General features: G+C 35.3%; 1 protein-coding gene across 3 annotated transcripts in view; it reads right to left on the bottom strand.

The window, feature by feature from the left end:
• Positions 1-20,721, bottom strand: part of CCNYL1 (cyclin Y like 1) — a 35,731-nt gene that overhangs the window by 12,239 nt on the left and 2,771 nt on the right. The window contains exons 2-6 of one of the 3 annotated variants that reach the window (XM_019726924.2): positions 12,437-12,511; positions 10,793-10,827; positions 5,371-5,471; positions 2,269-2,304; positions 331-382 (exon numbers count right to left, since the gene is read on the bottom strand). In XM_019726924.2, coding sequence (XP_019582483.1) covers positions 331-382; positions 2,269-2,304; positions 5,371-5,471; positions 10,793-10,827; positions 12,437-12,511 — 299 coding nt within the window. Of the gene's footprint in view, positions 1-330; positions 383-2,268; positions 2,305-5,370; positions 5,472-10,792; positions 10,828-12,436; positions 12,512-20,721 lie in introns of those variants that run through there. The other 2 variants (XM_074312180.1, XM_019726925.2) reach the window with 2 other exon arrangements.

Here is a 20,721-nt window from a genome sequence, read left to right as displayed (position 1 = left end):
GGCATCCCTGGTATTTATATTGTTTGATGCTGTTGAAAATTATCTTTTAAAAAGACATATTTTCTGTTATTTGGGTGTGTTTACTCTCTTTAGCTCACTAATTATATAAAGTTGAAATGCACTTCTTACTGTCATGTCCCTTATACAACACCCCTTTTGTAAAGTAATTAGATACAACATGAGGTGGGAAAGAAGAGTTAAAGGAAAATGATTTTTACTTCAAGCTAGAGGGAGTAATTTTCTTCTAGTAATTAATTGTAAAGCAAATCAGCACAAAATAAACACAACTGTATGAGAGAAAAGTACAGTCTAAATAAAACTGACACTTACTGTGAGTGGATGTGATCTCTCATCAAAAATATCCAAGGATCTATTTGCATCTCTATAAAATAAGAATGTTCATTTAAAACACTAACTCAGGAATTGTTAATATCTTAGTAACACATCTGCTGGGAGTAAAGAAGGGGTGAAGGGAGAAGCTTAGCCTTCAACGAAGCAGTTTTACAAGTTCTTCTCTTGGATTCTGTAAGGGTTTCCTGACCCCTTTTAATTTAACATATCAAATTCTGTGAAATCTTTTCTACAGTGACCAGCCAGAGATGCCTTTATAAGCACTGACTCTTCTTAACAGGCAATGCTAGTAAACTAAATATATCTCCACTCCTCTAACCTCACATTTGAATACACAAGAACATTTTATAAAACAATAGTGATGGGCAATAATTTCTTTAGAATTTTAATGCATGTGAATATGGGATTCATGTTTCTTCCCTGTTTTTTTCTCATATTAGTTTTCTATTATTATATTCTTATTGTGCATTTCTTCTCGTCTCTTTTAATTAGTTTGAGTTAAAACTTGTCTTTTTATTTTAAAAGTAACTGGTCTTTTGACTTAAAAGTTCACTACACTAATACACTGTGCTAATTTAAACAGTGGTTTTCCAAATGTGTTCTGAAGGCCTCTTGGGTTCCCCTTGATCAGGGGTGTCCAAACTTTTTTCAACGTTTTTTACCAAGGGCCGTATGCGGTAAAATACACAAACAGCCGGGCCACTCACTCGAGGTGAAGTACGTATTGCCTCACATGGTTTATTTAAGTAAATTAAATATATTTTTGGAATTTGCTGTGGGCCAATTAAAAATGGATTGCGGACCGCAGTTGGCCCGTGGGCTGCAGTTTGGACACTCCTGCTCTAGATCCTTCTCAGGAGGCCCATGAGGTCAAAACTGTTTTTATAGGATTATTAAGGCCTTGCCTTTTACACTGACATTTGCAGTGACTGTATAAAAGCAGAAGTGGGTACAGCGGGGTTCTGAGCACCGATCAAGGCAGTGGGACCGCACTGTACTAGAGGTCATTCTATTATTCTTCACTGCCACTTGCAGTTGGAAAAAAAATTCTGCTTTACTTAAGAACATCGATGATAAAGTAGTAAAAATTAATACTGTTATTAAACCTTAATTCTTTTTATATTCTGAATAAGTGGAAAGTACGCACTAAGTACTTCTGTATACTAAAATATGGTTGTGTTAAGGAAAAGCACTTGTGACTTAGTTGTGAGCTGAACAAGACACTTTCCTCATAGAATATCATCTTTATTTGATAGTCCAACTGTCATTCTCTCAAAAATGAACAAAGTGAGCCTGTCATTTCAAGGAAAATAACGTAAATATATTTGTTGGCAATGATAAAATTAAAGCTATCAAGCTAAAAAAATCAGGATTTGGAAAAAGTTGTACCTTCTTTTGTGAACTTGACAACTTCTCAATACTTAAAAACTTTTCTGATAAGATTAATGGTGATACAACCCTGTTTCCCCGAAACTAAGACCTAGCCAGACAATCAGCTCTAATGTCTCTTTTGGAGCAAAAATTAATATAAGACCTGGTCTTATAATAAGACGTAGTGAGTAGAGATCAGGAATACTGCTAAATATAACACACAGGACAATCCCCCACGACAAAGAATTATCTAATTCAAAATTTCAATAGTGCTGTAAAAACCATTTTAACATGTAATGGACTTATTTTTCAATTCTCAATTTTAATTTCTAATACAGTAAGTATTAATATGACCCACATAAACAAATACTCTTTCGGATTCTCAATGACTTAAGGGTTAAGAGTCCTAAGACAAAAACAAATGATTCACTTCAATAAAAGTACTGTACAGCTTACTCAAATAATATCTATAGTTATTACCTAACACTAAACTTGATACCTTGTAAATTTATTAGCTAGAATAACAAGACAGGTTTCAAAACTCACCTGTTCTTTATGTGGTAATATATTGCTAAGGTCACACTGTGGAGGAAAAAAAACGTAACAATTGATTTTAACATGTTAGGTCTGAAGACATTTTTTTAAATGGGCTGGGCTGGGGGAGAGGGAAGACCTTCCCAGCTGCCCAAGGGCCTTGAAATCCTTGTTTACAACAGTATCATATGGGCACTTTCCCCCTTATTTCAGTTCTTTGGCTTTTAGCAAAAGTGGGAGAACCAAAATGCTAGAAGACATGTTTCGGTTATTATATATGTCCCCTGTCATTTGCCCTTTTACCCACAGAACCTTTCATCCTGTACAAGTTATATCTATGTGTACACAAGCTTAAATTTAAGCCAGACAGTAGTTTTCGTGCTTAAAAAAAAAAAAAGTTATTAGGCCTTGCATTTAATTCACTATCCACATACCCATTCATTTTCCATGATTTCCCTAAAGGTAAATAAAGAGCTCTATAACAAATAATCATTTAAAATAACTTTCACATAATTATTAGAAAATTTAATAGCAAATATAATTACCCACAAAATCGACAGGTCTAGCTACCCTGAAATAAGCAGTGCTAACAATGCAGCATAATACTACACTGTAATATTAATAACAGTTATTTCCAAGTTAGCTTAAATGAAATATGAATGAGCAGGTGTTAAGTCCTCAGACACTGTGTAAGTTACTGGATTCCTAAGGTATTCACAGGTGACGTGTACTAGGCAACCCTTGGTGAAATTATATGCTCCTCTTTGCCCTCAAGTTTCTAAAATAAAGCTCAAAATAATTGAGGGAAGGCAAATCTGAATTTTACAACTAGGTCTGTAGAATACTAGCACTTGTAAAAAGGCCGATAACATTGTTAGCATCAAAGATGGATACTTCTATAGTGCTTCAAACAGTTTCATCTTCAAATTGATTTTAAAAATCACAGAATTTGAAGCATATAAGCTGAAAGGGACCACTGAACCTGAGATGACATTTAATTCAACAACCCATTTTTACAGGTAAGGGAACAAGGGTTAAAATTGACTTGTCCAAGGTCCTACCAATGGTAAGAAGCAGTTCTCTTTCTCCTACACTCTAACAGGCAGTGATTCCAAGCTTGGCTGTACACTGGGATCATGTGGGGAGCTTTAAAAACTGCCTGGCTTCCACCGCTAGACCTTCTGATTTAACTGGCACTGGGTATGACTTGGGATTGTTTTTAAAGCTCCCCAGGTGATTGCTATGTGCAACAAAGTGTGGGAACAAACGAGTTAGGGTTAAGATCAGAATTACCCTGGATGCTTTTGTCCATATCATCATGCCTCACATCTTTCCTCAGCTTATCAAAAGTCCTGTGAGAGTAAGAGAGTGTATTGGGGGAGGGAGGAGGATGCATGTGTTTAGAGACATATTTTTAAGAGTTGCGTAAGTGATTCTAATAAGGTTCACCCATCCCACTGAAAACAATGTACTACTTACTATTCCATGAGAAACAGTTTTCAAACTCATTTCTAAAAACCAATTTGCTCTATTAATTTTGTCAGTAAACCTTTATTTCACCAATAGTGAATGTATTGAATAATTATTTTTAAAACTTAATGAAGCAAATTAAAACTTTCTGTACTTCCAAAAATGAGACTAATTTTTTGGGGAAAAGCATGAAACCTACTTGTCTGAGCAAAGTTAATCTTTAAAACTACTTTTGAATTATATACTGAAATATCAGAATCTTCTGAATTCAAAAGAAGCTGTGGACTGAAGCCAACCAAAGTAGAGTGGTGTTTTTACCCATGGATTTCGAGTCTTGGCTGAAATGAAAACATTCAATGAGGACTCGGTAGGTGCCAAAGCTCAGGACTTTAGAGAGAGACAGGGCTTAGGCTGTGCTGAAACAGAATTTGACCTCAACTATTGTTATAAGCGAGAGAAGAAAGGTATATTATGATTGTGAATTTGATGTTTTTAATTAAAGTAGAAGTCACTGATAATTTAATTAGCAAAAAAAAAGCTGGTATGTTAGAAACAAAATTAAGTGTATAAACTACTTATTTTTTTAAGACCGAAAAATAAAATTAGGGATGAGGATATTAATATTTTCAGGTAGCATTTCCCGAACTGTTCTGAAAAGTCAATATTCCTATCCCAAGGAGACATTAATGTTTCTTGGACAACCCCAATGGGAGTCAGGAAGCTCTACACCCTGTTTTGGTTTTTTTCCCTCTCTTAAGTAAGCTTGAAAGGTTCATCTGACAATGTTTTTAAAGTGTATCCCCAATTGTGGACTCTGACATGCTCCCAGAAATTAAGGAAGAGTTTTCATCATCATGACACTGTTCATGTTCGCTTAAGCATGAACCTATGGCTGTTTCCCAAACTTCATCGCTCTCATTTTTTTCTGCTGTGATTTTTTCATATATGGATTGATACAGTGTCTTGGAGACAAATATATATATATAGTTATAAATATATATATATATATATAAATTTAATATATCTAATAAATTAAAACCTCAGTTGAACAAATTTTAGCTACAAAGAAATTAGCTTGAAAAGTTGTTCCTTAAGACTAGATTGATGCATTTTCCCCCTTTGGGGGACAGGAAGGAGAAGTGAATTTTCGCACAGAAGTAGTGCAGGAGAAAAATGCACGATGGGTAAAATCTGGCACAATCCAATTCAAGTTAAGTACAGATACACTTTGCCAGCAGGGACAAGCTGTTCCTCCTTCGCAGAGTAGCTCCCAAAGTAGCATGCATTGTTTTAGGCCTATAGCTAATAAAGAAATACTTTTTTCTAGAAACATCCAAAAAAAGCACTTCTCCTTTTCATTATGTTCAACAATGTCTTAACAACAGAAATGCATCAAATAAAGATATATGTATTCTTTCTGGGATTTCTTATTTGCTAACTGGCTTTCCTTCTTCCATCCCTTCAAAGACTAAAATGGAAACTGAAAATTTATATTTAGGTCCCTGAAATCAATATATAATTGACACCAGTTTCTTAACCTGATCACTGAAAAGGACAATGAAATGAGTGAAATTACGTATGGCTAGGATGGTTTTAGCATAAGGGGGTCTGTCACTCAGCCCTTGGCAACCTAGTTGTACTCACCATTTTATTGTGGTTCTAAGATTAGGCTGGCTGACTGTGCTGTCATCTAGAAATATTGTTGAGCATGAGCTATATTTTTTAGTGAGCTGCCCTGGAGATACCTGAAGGGGAAGGGAAATAGAAGAAAATGTCACAGTAAGTTAAACCTATAAAAGTGTATTTTTTCCGTGGTTAAAATGTCAAACGATTAAGCATTAAGATTTTTTTCTCATACTCCATAAACTACTTGAGTGTGATATCATGTGCAGCTCTATGGGCTACCAATTAGATACTGTAACTTCCACAGACAAGTTTTGAGGAATGGGTTATAACATGCTGCCCTTGATATAATAACTATAACCAAACCTGACAATACCTCTTATAAATTCCCTTTATAATAATGTAAAAAGTTTGGAATAAGATTTCAGTGTTTGTTTCTTAAGCAATTAATAGCAGCTGAGATTTTTCTATTGCGACAATTAATTTACTACAATAACATGTAATGCCTTATATAATATTGAAGCAAGAGCATTTTATTGCAGTAAATGAAAGCCAATTTATTTACTGAAAGCCAATAATAAATATTAGTTCAGGAGACAGTGTGGCAAAACAAATATTTTCAAGTCAGAGGTGTGTGTGCTGGGGCTGCTCTATCACTAACAAGCTAGAGGGCCAAAGGTTTCTCTGTGCCTCAGTTTCCTTACCTGGAGGATGAAAGAATATCGTTTTAAGATTCTCTCACATCCAAAAAACAGATAAAACAACCTTGAGAATTTAACTCTCACTTCATGTTTAAATAAGACTGTCATTAACATTACTCAAGTGAGAACCTCAGAGAATACTTTCCATTAATTTCTAAATTTTATTAATTTTATTCTCTAAGTTATCTGACACTCATCAGGATGCTTTCCTGCCTCGCTGATGCTGCTCTTGGTGCCCACAATGCCTTTTTTGTCCTCCTTGTCCCAACAAGCTTAACTCCCATCTACCTCCATGATACCTTTAGCAGCAGCCACACTACGTCTTCCTTTCAGTACACTCACTCATACCGCTAGGTCACCACTTGTTACATGGTATCAACTACTTATAGGCTACCCCCCTCATAAGAAAGAAAGCTTCTCCAGAGAAGGAGGACTTGATTCCTCTCCTACCTTCAGCTGCTAAGCACAGAATCTAGGACAAATTAGGAGTTTAAAAAGTGTTTGACAAATTATTTAAAGTCAATTACCATTGGAAGGTAAATCTTACTACAGATACAAATTAGAATTTATCTGCAGTGGTGGTACTGGAGAGGTAACAATGAATGCTTTGAGACCCTCTAGAGAATAAACTATTTTTAAAACACTTTAGAAGTATCCATTTATTTGTGACGAGCCCAACAATACAGCAATAATCAAATAGTGAAATAGCCTAAATTAAGACAATTCTCTTCCTTAAAGGAAGGCCAATAACCAAATCCCAGTGACTGTAAGTAGCATTCTTTAATATCCCAGAGTACTGACGATTTTAATATGCTTGGTTTTGTTGTTTTTTATAACTAATTCAGATGAGCCTTCCTCCCTCATATTAATATAAAATAGTTTTCACCATGCTGTCACACTCTCCCATCAGTATCCCCCACGAATACACAAAAGATGGGGGAGAGAAAATCTAGTTGATGCCTTTTAAAAAACAGAGCATTTAAAAATTGCCAGTAGCCAATAATCAGAAATATTCATACATTATATAAAATACCATTTTGCTTGTTTCAGATGTTTTACTGCAAAAGCCACTTATTCCTTATTAATGAAAAGTTCCAGACATTATATTTTTGAAAAATATCACTATTTGAAGGAATAAATTCTCCTGCATGATAGAAATGTTTTAATTATATCTAAAACTCTGATATGTTCCTTAAGTTATTCAGTTAACATGTAATTTACTTTTGGAATCTCAAAAAACAAATACAGCATGAAAAATGAAAATATATACAAATACTTTTATTCTAAATGCAAGGTTATCTTTTGATCACTACTATTAAGGTGTAATATGGCATATAATACACCATAATAAAGTCAACTGTGACCAAAAACCTGTATGTTGGGGGAGTAAAAAGAATAGGAAGGAAATGCATCAAAATATAGACTAGCTGGTAAAGCTTTGAGAGATATTTGCTCTCATTTTCCTTTGTTTAAAAATTTTTTTCTATTACAAGTGCATATTGGTTTGTCTTTGAAAATATTAGTTTCCAAACATTTAAAAATTTTAATTAGACATGGCCTTATAGCCCTATGAGAGCTCATTTACTAAATCAGCAACTTATAGTCTTCTGGCTGGATCCAACCAAAGAAACACTGAACACTTCCCCATCGGCCCAGGCTTTCTCCCCACTACTCAAACTTTCAGTATCAAGTATCTAGTATTGACTAGAGGGTGGGCAGAAAAAGTCTCTGACCAAAGTCTGGATATACTAGCTGCCAGCAGGTTACTTTCCCTCATCTTGCTTGAAAATTTAAGACAATTGTCCTTTATGGTTAAAGCCTTAACCACTGCTAGCTGACAACCTCAGTAAACTACACTGACAAACATAAGGATACAAAATGTAAATATGTACTAAACAAAATTAAAAAATAAACAAGCAAACAAAAAAAATCAATCAGCCAAAAATACTATTGATAGTTTTAGTGTTCACAGGCATTATTTCAGTTGGTTACTAGAATAGACAGGGACAAAGAACAGTATTTTATCTTCATTCATTCAGCACTAATGACAGAATAGATGGACTTTTACAATCTTTACAAGGGAAAAGGTTATTTAGTAGACTTAAGGTTCAACGGTAGAGACAGAAAAATAATCATACCAAGAAGTCTAATAAGTCACAACCCAAACCTTAACCATCAAAGGTTAAGTACCTGTTGAAATCTTGCCCCCACGTTTTATGCCTATTGCCTCATTTTAACCCATTAAGAAAATAAAGCTGAAGATTACTTTTTTCTTTCTACTTTTCCACAAGTTGTAGATATTAAGAATGATATCTAATTAACTTAAATATTTCTAACACTTTATAAATTAATGAAAACTATCTATGTTGCACATTAATGGAGCAATGTGGCAGGGTGCGTGGTTTAAATGGAATTTTTAATCAAGGCTTTAGTAGAAAGGTGTAGTATGCTAATTCATAGGTATAATAAAAAAACTATCTGAATTAACATCATTAATTATATTGAATTAAAATTTTAAACTTTTACACTTTATTATAGGTTTTAAGTATGAGTTAAACATGGTGGACTGACTACAAATCTACTTCTTGTCCCTTTCCTTTTAGAGATATCTTATTAGAATTAAAGGCATTAAAAGAAAGGTTCTACACAATAGGATAAACAGCATTGGATTTTTAAAGTTTGAAAGCCGAAGATTAGACAAAGGAGTGGTAACTACATGGCAGGACAAAGGAATCACACTTGGTACCTACAAAGAGTGGCTGGGACGGGAACAAGACAACCTAAGGCAGGCTCAGAATTCAGAGGCTTGGCCCCCAAATCCATGCAGTGATGCCTGTCAATTAACAAAGTTCTGCTTATTCCTGGCGCTTCCAATTAGATCTTAAGAGATACCCAGGAACTAGCATACATCTGAGAGAAGCCAACAAGTGAGAGAGATTAAAACAGGAAGAAGGAAATTAGCGGGAGTGATAAAATTCAGGAGCAAAAGAAAACTTAAAATAATTCTTGAGCAACCTCGGCAAGATAAGAAATTGCATTGGTGAAAAGAACCAAATGCTATAGAAAAAGAATGACAGAAATAAGAGAATTCTATAGATTAAAAATAAGATAGACAAAACAAAGTATTCAATAGAAGCATTGGTGTATAAAGTCAAGAAAATCTCCAGAAGTAGAAAAGACAAAATGGAAAACAGGAGGGGGGGAAATTTTAGAGATCTGTGCAGGAATACTGGTCTAAGAGTTTCCACATCTGAATAACAGGAATACTAGAAAAAAGAAGGAACAGAGACAATATCAAAGAAACAAAAAATGCACTGAAAGAAGATCTGCAGACTTAATGGCCCCAGTAAAATGAAAAAGTCCATACCAAAACACATTATGAAATTTTAGAATCCCAGAGATAGAGAAGGTACTAAAAGCTTCCAGAGAAGGAAGGGGGGGAGGGGGAATGACTAAAATTGGTAATGTACAATGTATCATACAATGTCAACAGATTTAAGAGCAACACTATCAATGAAAAAAACAGTAGAAATGTCTTTAGAACTACAAAAATTAGTTTCAACCTAGAATTCTATACTTTATCAAATAGGCATTTCAGAAGGGCTAGATCTCAAAAAACTTTTGCCCATTTCCTCTTTCCCAGGGAAATATGCTCCAGTAAAACAATGGAGTATAACAAGACAGAGGGAAACACAGGAATCCAGGACAAAGGGGGTCCAACACAAGAGAGCAGTTATGTGAGATCCCAGATGACTTCAAAGAGATATGCCAGGAAGACAGGTATAGAGTAGGCGTAGGGAAAACCAGTCTCTACTGGAGTAGGATAACAAAAGGCTGGGGAATGTCATTTCTAAGGAAAAAAAATGGAACAGATGTGTTTAGTAGACGGAAAATATTTTTGATAGGCATGTGACAAATGTTACAACACTTGGGGGAAAAATAGCTGTTAAAAAACAGGCAAATGAATAGTCAGGAAATTAATTCCACACACACAAAAATGAAGAACTGCTAGGTATTTGGTTAATGTAGCATAAATGTAGTATTTCTGTTTGATACTCATCTTTTTCTGTCATATCACTAGATTGTTAGGTACAAAAGCATTTTTTTTGAAAGCAGGGAGACCAGCCTACTTACTGCATATGGCTATGTGAGATCATGTTGGCTCGAAAGAGAGGGATTAGATTATCCTGGAGAAGTGCAGAAGTGCTCAGATTTCAGTAATATTAAGAAAAAGAATGAAGGGTGTACACGGAGGAGGTACAGCCAGATAACTATATGGCTCAGCAGTGAACATTATTTGCACAGTCTATATAATGTAAACATTGATTAAGATTTAGTAAAAACCATCATATATGTTAAGGGAACGGAAGGAGGGAAATAAATCCATGGTGAAGTGAGGAAGCTAATCTTTCACCTGCTGTGCCAGGAAGCTAAAAATTAACTTAGCTATTATATTTTTGTTAAAAAATAAGATCAAAATGTTAAGGCAGATCTTTATACCACAATCATGTTATTGAAATTTAACTTAAATGTCAAAACCCTTAAAAAATGCGCATTACTAAGCCAAAGACTTTCCTGAATATGTGTTTGGTACTGAGGAAAACAAAAAGAGATTCAGAAAATCTACAAAAAGAGGTCCACGCTAACAGTATTGAGTCCATTGTATTTTTTAGGAATCATGGCCGACATACTTTTAATTCAAACTATTAATTTCTTACTTAACTTTTCAACTGTTTACTTACATGATTTAAATGGTTGCTCTTCCTCTTTTCTCGCACTAAGAATAAAAAAAATTAACTGATCAATTCTGATACAAATGCCATAGAAAAATAAAAGTAGTTGCTAATTATCTGATGGATTACCAACATACAAAATGAGACAAAAACCCATTTCATTTTTTTATAATTTCAAACAAAATTTATCATTTAAATCACCTGGCAAGATGAATCCCATAAAGTAAAATGTAAAAACTTAGTTTTACTTTTTGACCTAACAAACATTCTGTATTAGGTACAAATGAAAGACTCTCTATGTACAAAAGAAAAGGGCAAAGCAAATTAGGCCAGGTGAGAAAATTAGCTAATAAAAAAGTTTACCTGTTGCACATCTGAACCACTAACCAGTAGTAGTTTCTAATTCTACATTTACACCTGGCTTACTTGGATTACCAGCACCTAGTGGTTAACAGCTCTAAGACCTCAAGATGCACCAGCTTTCCTGCAAGCATCCTGAACCACTTATTGGGAATCAACTGAAACACCTTACTAAAAAAATAAATGGATCTTTACTCAACTGGAAAGTAACCTGTCTTAAATTTAAATTTTAAAACGAGTGTGCTAACCTAACTGAACATACCTACAAGCACACGACATCATTTTGTTCTAACAAAGGCCAGAAGAACAGCAGCAGCTCCACTTCGTTTCCCATACGGCCTCCTTTAATGCAGGACAGGCATCGCAAGCACACACTGCTTACTACTGAAGACAGAGGGGCACTTGCTAGCTTTTCTTTTACTGTCTCTACTCTCTCTACATGTGAGCAGCCTGTGGCTCTGGGAGAAACTGAAATACAGCATTCCTAACCAAAAATGATTGGCTCACGACAGGCAAAGTACACACACTACGAAAATGCAGGTTAGAAATCCAATTTTTTATTGTGCTGTAATACTTCAGATATTATGGAACCCTCACTTTTTGTATTCCTGCTATCAGAATCAACTGAAAAACTTGGTCATGTATGGCTTTTTAAGCAAGTAAACTCTATTTAACATAACATTAAGGAAAATAAGCAAGTAGGCAGGAGTGTTAAAATACTACGGTTCTGATTCTTACCCTAAAACAAGCAGGACACAGGAAACTGACACTAGTCTCTGGTGCTGAGGCTAACCTGGGAAACCCCTAGCATAGCATTCCATTAGGAGGGAGCGTAATTCTGCGTGTGAGAGTGGATCATTTGGTTGAGCACTGTGTAAAACGGGGCCAAAATCACAAATTCAATCCTCATATATAAACAATTGATTTTTTTATTTTATTTGTTCAAACGAAAACCTAACTGTGAACTAAATCCTATCATTCATCTTTAAAATGTGTGCTCTTTGGAGCAAGGGGAAAAAGACATAGTAGTATGGAGAAACAGGCCACATCTAAATCATGTGGCCAATTGAGTTGATAAAGAGATGGCAAAATGTGTCAACAGATAGTCTACCCATTCTCACTAAAACAGTGACAACTAAAGAAAAGTGTATCATCGCCTATTAAAATAAGACAAGTGGATACATGAAAAAGTGAAACATGTAAACCAATGTACGAGGTCTTCTAAATACTTCCTATAATACACAAAACAGAAACAGTTTTCAATTTTTTTCTCAGAGGAAAAAATTTTCTTACCATCCGTTTGAGATTTGCTCAGGAAAATTGTGCTTGCCCTTGGATGGTCAGAAGGGTTTGATTCCAAAGCTAAATCTGTATAGGAAGAAGAGAAAAAGGTGCGATGATTTAGTTGAGTAGAAAAATACATGATTTTTAAAATACTCAATTTTAATTTTAAGGACTTTTAACAGTCTTGGGAAGTTTTTAGTAATGATAACAAGACAATTTTTAGTATAGGCAACAATATAAAAATTCTACCGGGAAAATGCAAAATTGTAGAATCTCTCCACATATGTGGAATAAAACCAGGCTATGTCTTAGACTTTAACTTGCACCTAAATAATCTATGAAAAAAAATTGGGGGAGAGAGGGGAGAATATTGGTGAACATTTTGTTTATCCAGGGCCCATCAGCTCCAAGTCGTTGTTCTTCAATCTAGTTGTGGAGGGTGCAGCTCACTGGCCCATGTGGGAATCGAACCAGCAACCCCGTTGTTCAGAGCTCACACTCTAACCAACTGAGCCATCCAGCCACCCTTAATCTATGAAATTTTTAGATGAATGATATATATGTGCCTTCTCTCTCCTACTTACCAATTAGAAATACAACCACTCTCTTTTATGCTGATATTACTAACACATCCCAGGAACCGTCTCAAGTAGCAAGTTATGCTGTGGCGAATTACTGTCAAGATACCAGCTAACAAAGAGGGTGCAAAAAAATGTATACACGTTTAAAAAAAGGAAAAAAACTGTATTAAAATTGTAATACGCAATATATACTAACAAAATGTGAACACAAGTCATGTGTATACATTTTTTTTGGCACCCCCAGTATATCAAATATGTCAAAACAAAGTGAGTTGTTTTTGGCAAATGTTCTTTAGACACTTAGGTTAATTCTAAGTCTATTCAACAAATGAACTTATTGAGTTAGCTGTGCTTTATTAGGGGGCTATTCATCATGGCAGATTTAAAAGGATAGCTTAAAAGCTCTATGTTCTAATCTATAAGAGCACTTTCATTATAATAATTTTTAATACTTTTGTAAAAGTGATTTTTAACTTTTGCCTTCAATTTCCACAGCTAAACTCGCATTTTCCTATGCCACATGATTAATTTGGGGCTTCAATAAGAATACTTTCTAGACCTGATCATAGGGCTGCTTCTAAAAAAGAAATTTTTTTAAATGGCTGTTTCTGTGTAAAGATAGGCCTGCCTGCAGTCCACCTTGCACCAACGTGGGATAGTCTTCTATTTAGACAAGAATACAAAACCTGTACTTGAATTTTCTTTTTTTTTAATAGTATTTTTCTATTATTAAATTTATCTGAGGTGACAATAGTAAAATTACATAGGTTTCAAATGTATATGTCTATAATACATCATCTATATGCTTCCCTCACCATATATTTTGTCCCATCGAATTTTCATAAGACAAAGGTTGCCACCATATGGAATAATAAAGTCATTAAAAAAGAATCCTATGATATTTCTTAGCCTTGTCCATCTCAAACCACTTAACCAATCTTGTAAGAAAGTGGACCAAAATCCTGATAGAGTAATGGTTAAGGCACTATTTCCCAAACCACATAATAATGGTTCTATTTTTTGAAAGGGCATTTGGTGGTCAAATCTAAATATACTATATCTCTGGTTCTTTAACATGCACACTGACATGTTAAAAACTAATTAGTTTACTAACGAATACTGTCTAACTCAGCATTTCACAAATTTCTCTACCTAGAATCCTTTTTTTCCTACAAGTAATACAGTTAGAATCTTGCACCGACTTTGGGACTTCTTGGTTTAACAGGAATCTGAACCATCCATTTTAATGGTACTGCCAGCACTAGGAATTTATATAGCTAAACCAACTGCTTTGTTCTTCAAGGCAATTCCTTCACTTAATTTCAAGTTTATTAAACTGCTTTTGGAGAAATTATTCTTTTTAACATTTTTATGTAAAAGACCCATAAAATTATTTTAAAGAGTTTTTCCCACTTATTTGAAAAATGAGACAATGTTAGCTATTTAGAAAAACAAATTAATTCATTTGTGCACAGGCATACTTTAACAGCTGCCTCGAACCTCAGGCTTCTGAAAGGATTCAAGACGTCCTCCTACCAAAAAGAAAGCAAACACAATGCCTTTGAATCTAAACAATAAGCAGAAATGTTTGTAAAAGTAGCCATCTCAGTGGCTACTTGCCTATGGCATGATAAGGTTTAATCGAAATTTTTCAATGGGAAGTCCAGGAAAAGTAAGTACTAGAATCAAAGAAGGAGGCTTACACACACACACACACACACACACTCTCTCTCTCTCTCTCTCTCTCTCTCTCTCTCTCTCCCCCTCTCCCCCCCCTCTCCCTCTCTCCCCTGTCCCTCCCTCTCCCTCCCTCTCCCCCTCCCCTCTCTCCCTCCCTCCCCCAAACCAAGATGTGCTACTGTGGATCTAAATACAAAAATCAAGAAGGTTGGGATAAAAAAAAATGACGACATGAAGGGGGGATAAAAAAGCAAAATTATCCCATGACAATTAGCCCCACTGCCACGCCTACCCTACCTTCTAGGGTGGCCACATGCCCCAGGGCTGGCCAACCAATCCTAGCTGCCCTGGGACAGCCCAAGAACCCAAGGAGAAAGGCAGGGCACTCTAGAACCTTTAAACAGTCTGCAGCTGTGGATGCTCCCTTTGCCATCATGAGGGGAAAGCCTTTTCAGGAGAGATCAACAGCGAGTGGAACTGAGACAGGAGGACCTAGATTTTTACTCTGTGAATTCTGGTTATACAAGTCGATACTTTCAAAAACAATCTAAGCTATTTTGAGATCGATTTTCTTTAACTTGCAACTGAAAGAGACCTGGTTAATTAGCAGTATTAATGGTCACACTAAAGGTGTTAATAAGTAAAAGTCACTTGCTCATTCCTTTAACAAACATGAACAGGAATTTGCAAGAGTCAAATAATGCTTTTTAAAAAAATTACCCATAAACTCAACCATTACTATCATTACTATTATTTTTTATATACTTTTTAAAAAGAAAGCTCTAATCAGTGTAAAATTTATGTTCTATTTTGTTACTGACAAATGAACTCCACCCCATTGCAGCATATTTACTGTTTAATGGATACATAAGGGGCCTTCAAGTGTTTTTCCTATACTTTACTTAGCCAATCCCCTATTGTTGGGGTTTAGGTACTTATAAAGTGCTATTCTGTAAGGAAGAGCTTCACATAGATAGTGTTTTTTGATAATTTTTTTTTATCTCCTTAGGAAAGACCTCCAAAATAAGATGACCAGACCAAAAAGAACGTTTTCATCGCTCAACTTATAATACTAAATTGCTTTCTTGAAAAGGTGGGGGCATGTTAGTGTATAATGCTAACAATCACTCCAGTTTTAGCTTCTACCCCAGCTTTGGATAATCGAGAAAAAATTCCTAACGAGGTGAATGAGGAAGCTTACAGTGTCTCTAATTTGCATTTCTTTGATGACACAGTTTGACTATTTTCCCCCAGTTAACAGTGCTACCTCCACTTTGGTGAGTTGCTTATCATTTGTAAGTACTGTGTGTATTATAGCCACCACGGCCCTGATGTCCATTTGCATGACGCTTTCATAATTTTCTGTTTATAGCCTACAACAACTTCCTATACAACTTGCACTTTTTGCGAAATACTGCATCACTATTTTATAGAATGGATATTTAAGCCATTAGACAGCAAACTCATGCACACACACAGTATTTCTGCACTCTTCTTTAACTATTTTCCCAAGAGCCTAAAGAAACTATGATGAATTATATTGCACTATTTTCATTATCACAAAGGTAAGACTGCAAATTATCAAGCAAAGCATTACCCCCAACACGCACACAGGCATGCATGCACATACAGTGATTGAGAGAGATGTCAGGAAATTACTGTTTAGCTTATATTTGAATCCTTCCAAAAATTATTTCTTTAGAAACCTCTAAGAATGTCTTAACTTAGAAGAAATTCTTGAGCTCATGATTAGAGGGTATAATTGCATTTGAAGATGCAGTATTACCAATTTAAACTGCAACTTAATTTGACAGCATGACAGGCTGATGTAGGAAAAGTATGATTTAAAATTAAACTGAGGTCTTAATGTAAATAATCCTCAGAGGAAGAAATCTGCAAAACACCACTGACACTGAATCCTGCTTTTCCCTGAATCTAAGATTCTATCAGTTCTAGGATCCATCTCAATTGCACAGATGTTAAAAATGTGAAAAATACAGGCAACTTAGAATAAATGAAATGTCTTTATTAAAGGCTAAAAGTGTTAAAATTATGTGATTGTTAACTGTCAATAAATGATTTTTCCTTGTCAAAATATAAGAGGGAGAATGTGGTGACCAACAAATTACCTGATAGAAGCAGCATATTTCAGAAAGACATTGATTTCAATATATTCCAATTAAAAGAAATGTCAGCAGTTTTGGCCAACTGCAGGACACCTGGTTACTCAAGGCTTCCTGCATTTACTGAACTGTTCCATCATCCCTATATTATACATTGTATTAGTTTTATGGCCCTTAACACAAACAATTAGAGTCTAACAACTACCATATACACTAATGATTTTATCTCTGAGTTCACACTTTCCCGCTCTCAGGTAAATTCCTACCTGAAGGCCTTGAGCTGGCCTGCCTCACCATAGCGCACACACTACACTCCTATGTCCCCCAGTTCCTCAGTCTACTGCTCGCTAGAGCCTTGCTTCTGCTTTCCTAGCCTCTGAGAATCCTAACTTTGGCTTCCAGTCCACTTGGGTAGCTGCTTCCACCTTGGTTCTCAGTCTTGTCTTGTTTTAATCCTCAATCCATATTTTAGTGACTGTAACTAAGGTGTGACATTTCATATAGTGAAGTACACCTTTCTTTTACACATTTCTAAAAAGTACTTTGCTTACTTTGTTGAACTTTTAAGAACATTTCTGGGCTGCAATTTACCTCCATTTCCCATGATGTAGTGTTACTGTTTTAAGCCTAAAGCTTAATTATTTGAATATAATAATAAAAAAAAGGTGGTGAGAAAATAGTAGTATTGCCCAAGCTGCTATTCACATAATGCATAATTCTATAACTTTTATTCCCATATAAAACAGATATATTCCTATGCTACCTAACTCAAAACATTGTGAGGATCAAATGAAATACAAGAGCAGTCTAAATACTATACATAAAGAACAATAAATCACAAAACAAAGCTTTCACAAATTAGCTCAAAAGCAAAAAGTGAACATTTAGCATTTCACTGGAAAGCACATGAAATGTCCACTCATTACCCATACCCAAGTATCGTCTTAAGCAAATATGTACTTTGGCTACTCACTAAAGGGAAAGGAATAATAGCCTAACAATTAGTGAGAATTTCTCCTGGTGTTTTTTTTTTTTTTTTTAAAATAAGCAAATACGTATTTCCCCTACTTCTGTCATGTCCTTTCCTTCCTTTCTTCATGTTACTTATCCTGGAGACCACTCCATAGCATTAAAGAGAGATCTCATTCTTTTTTACAGCTCCATCGTTCTCCACTGTGTAGATGTACCAGTTTATTTTACCAGTCCCTTACTGGACATGAGTTATTTTCAATATTTTTCTTTTGAAAAGAATGCAACAAAAACTTTGTGAATATGGGGTTTCATATTCATGGGGTATGTCTTTGGAATAAATTCCTCAAAGTAGGATTTCTTGATTAATACATCTGCATTGCTGGGAGATCATGCCAATGGCCCCTTCATAGGGTCATACCATTTTGCATTTCCATCAGCAATACAAGAAGTAACTGTTTCTTCACAGCCTCACCGAACAATGCAGTGTCAAGTTTACGGATTTTCTTCCAATAAGAGAGAAACTACAGTATGTTTTATTTTACATTTCTCTTATGTGTGAAGACATGTTTAAACATAATCTTTTTCTGTGACTTGTCCATTCATATCTTTGTTACTACTTTTAGATTCACTTAATTTCTTTAAGTCACCCTATTTTAGCCTCTTGGTTTTTTTATTTTTTTATTTTTTCAAGCCACTGTTGGCTCCCACCTGAACCACTGCCCCAGCCTTCTACCTGGTCTCCCTGTTTCCACCCTTGCTGGCATTACAGTCTATTCTCACACAGTACCTTCTTTTTCTCTCTTTCCTTTTTTCCTTCCTTTCCCTCTCTCCTTTCTTCCTTGCATATAATCCTACAATGGTTTCCCATTAAAACTGGTATTTTTTTGTCAAGGCCCACTAGGCATAAAGGTCTTAATCCACCACATTCCTCCCTCCTGGCATCCCTTCCACTCTGCTGCAGCCTTCCCCAGGTCTCTCTGTCCTCTGCCTGCACTCAGTGTATTCCCATCTGAAGAATTCTGCATGGAAGCCTTTTCTCTCACATCCTCACAGGGCTCCCTCTCATTTTTAGGACTGCTCAGTGTCACTTAGAGAGAGCAGCTGTCACCAGCCATGTAAACTGTCCTCCTCCCCAGGTCACTACCCTCTTTTACTTTCTTCCCAGCACATCACTACCCGACTTTCTTGATTGTTCATGTGTTGTGTGCCCCTAGGCTCCCCTAGAATGTAAAGACCTGAGTTAGGGTAGGGATTTTGTCTTGTCCTGCATTTGGAATGGTACCCACAATAAACATCTAACTGTTTCAGTATACCCCAAACCAGTTAAGTTTCTACCAACTTTCCCATATCTTCTAAGATTTTATCTAATGCTGTCTTTCGATTTGTTATCTAAGACCAGCATTACTTTCTGATCTCTTAGAGTAGTATTCAGAACTAAAGAGACAAGACAGGCTACCAAGAACCACAGAAACCCAAAAGAGGAGTTCTACTGTCCAGTGAAAAAACAATGGTAACTTTAATTTAGGATAAGAATTAATGTTAAAATACCTTGAAAATATCTTAACTACAAAATAACATTCTAATTAGGTTATAAGAAAGTATACCATCTCGAGCTACAGGACGGTACAATGCATTTGTTTTTATCTGTGCCGCCAGAATAAAGCATTATAATGGGACTATGTACGGTTTCACTTTAAAAAATGCTCAACCATAAAGGGTGGGTAAATGAATGACACTCCAACATTTGATGGTACACTGAACGGTTATTAAAAGGCATGCTGTAGGGCTCCACGCAGTTGCATGGAAATATATCCTGGAGCACTCTCTAGGTGTCAAGCACAGTTCAAGAAGCTTTATGTCATTACTTCTCTTTATAACAAGAAGTTATAAAGCAGCATATAGTGACCTCATTTTCATAAAATAAACAAAATATATTTACATACATACAAAAGACAGAGTCAAGACCAGAATATTAATAAAAGATCTGGATATTCTGAGCATAAGTGAATGACTTTTCTGTATTTTCTAAATCTTTTACATTAAATGCTTATTAATATTATTACCGACAAAAGCAAAAAAAAAAAAAAAAAAAGGGAGGGGGTTAAAATAGCCACTGGAAAGAGGAAAGATCTGTTCATCAGGAGTTTTTCCACATAATATTGCCAATTCCTTCCCTACTCACTCCTCAGGGGGATAAGAAGGGGTCACTGAGAGAGCACCTTTAGCCAGCAAATTAGCAAAGTGCTTAAGGTCAGAGCATAAAAGGCTGTATGAAAAGTTGATGAATAAAAAAACTGGACAACAGGAACTTCGTGTCTTTTTTTTTTTACTGATACTACCATCAGTTATATTAGATATACTGTTAGATAAAGGCAAGGTAGTAGAAAAATTTTCTTTTAAGTCTATATGAATTCTATACTACCATGTTTCCCTGAAAATAAGATCTAGCCAGCCAATCAGCTCTCATGCGTCTTTTGGAGCAAAAATTAATATAAGACCCGGTCTTATATTATACTATATATTATATATGTTTATTTTAAATATATTATATTTATTGTATTGTATTATATTATATTACCTGGTCTTATAGTAAAATAAGACCACATCTTATATTAATTTTTGTTCCAAAAGATGCATTCGAGCTGATTATCCGGCTAGGTCTTATTTTCGGGGAAACAGAGTAGGTTCTTAGGAATATCTCTTTGAAATGGCTTAAAGAAATCATGTTCTGTTTCAGAAGAACAAGGCAGAGCATCATTCATGTATGATTTTGTGTAAATAACCAAAATAATTCAATTCTACATTGTAGAAAAGCCAAAATGTTTTACATGTAAGTAGGTCTTTCTTAGTTTCTAGGGAAACAAATATAAAATTGTCTGAAATAAAGACATTAAAAGCAAACTTTCAGTATGCTTGTACTTTATATTTGGTATTCTGA

This window comes from Rhinolophus sinicus, linkage group LG01 (genome assembly GCF_036562045.2).
Source record: "Rhinolophus sinicus isolate RSC01 linkage group LG01, ASM3656204v1, whole genome shotgun sequence".
NCBI classification, from domain to species: Eukaryota; Metazoa; Chordata; class Mammalia; order Chiroptera; family Rhinolophidae; genus Rhinolophus; species Rhinolophus sinicus.
The sequence above is the reverse complement of the archived record's forward strand: the minus strand, read 5'-3'. Positions and strand labels throughout refer to the sequence as shown.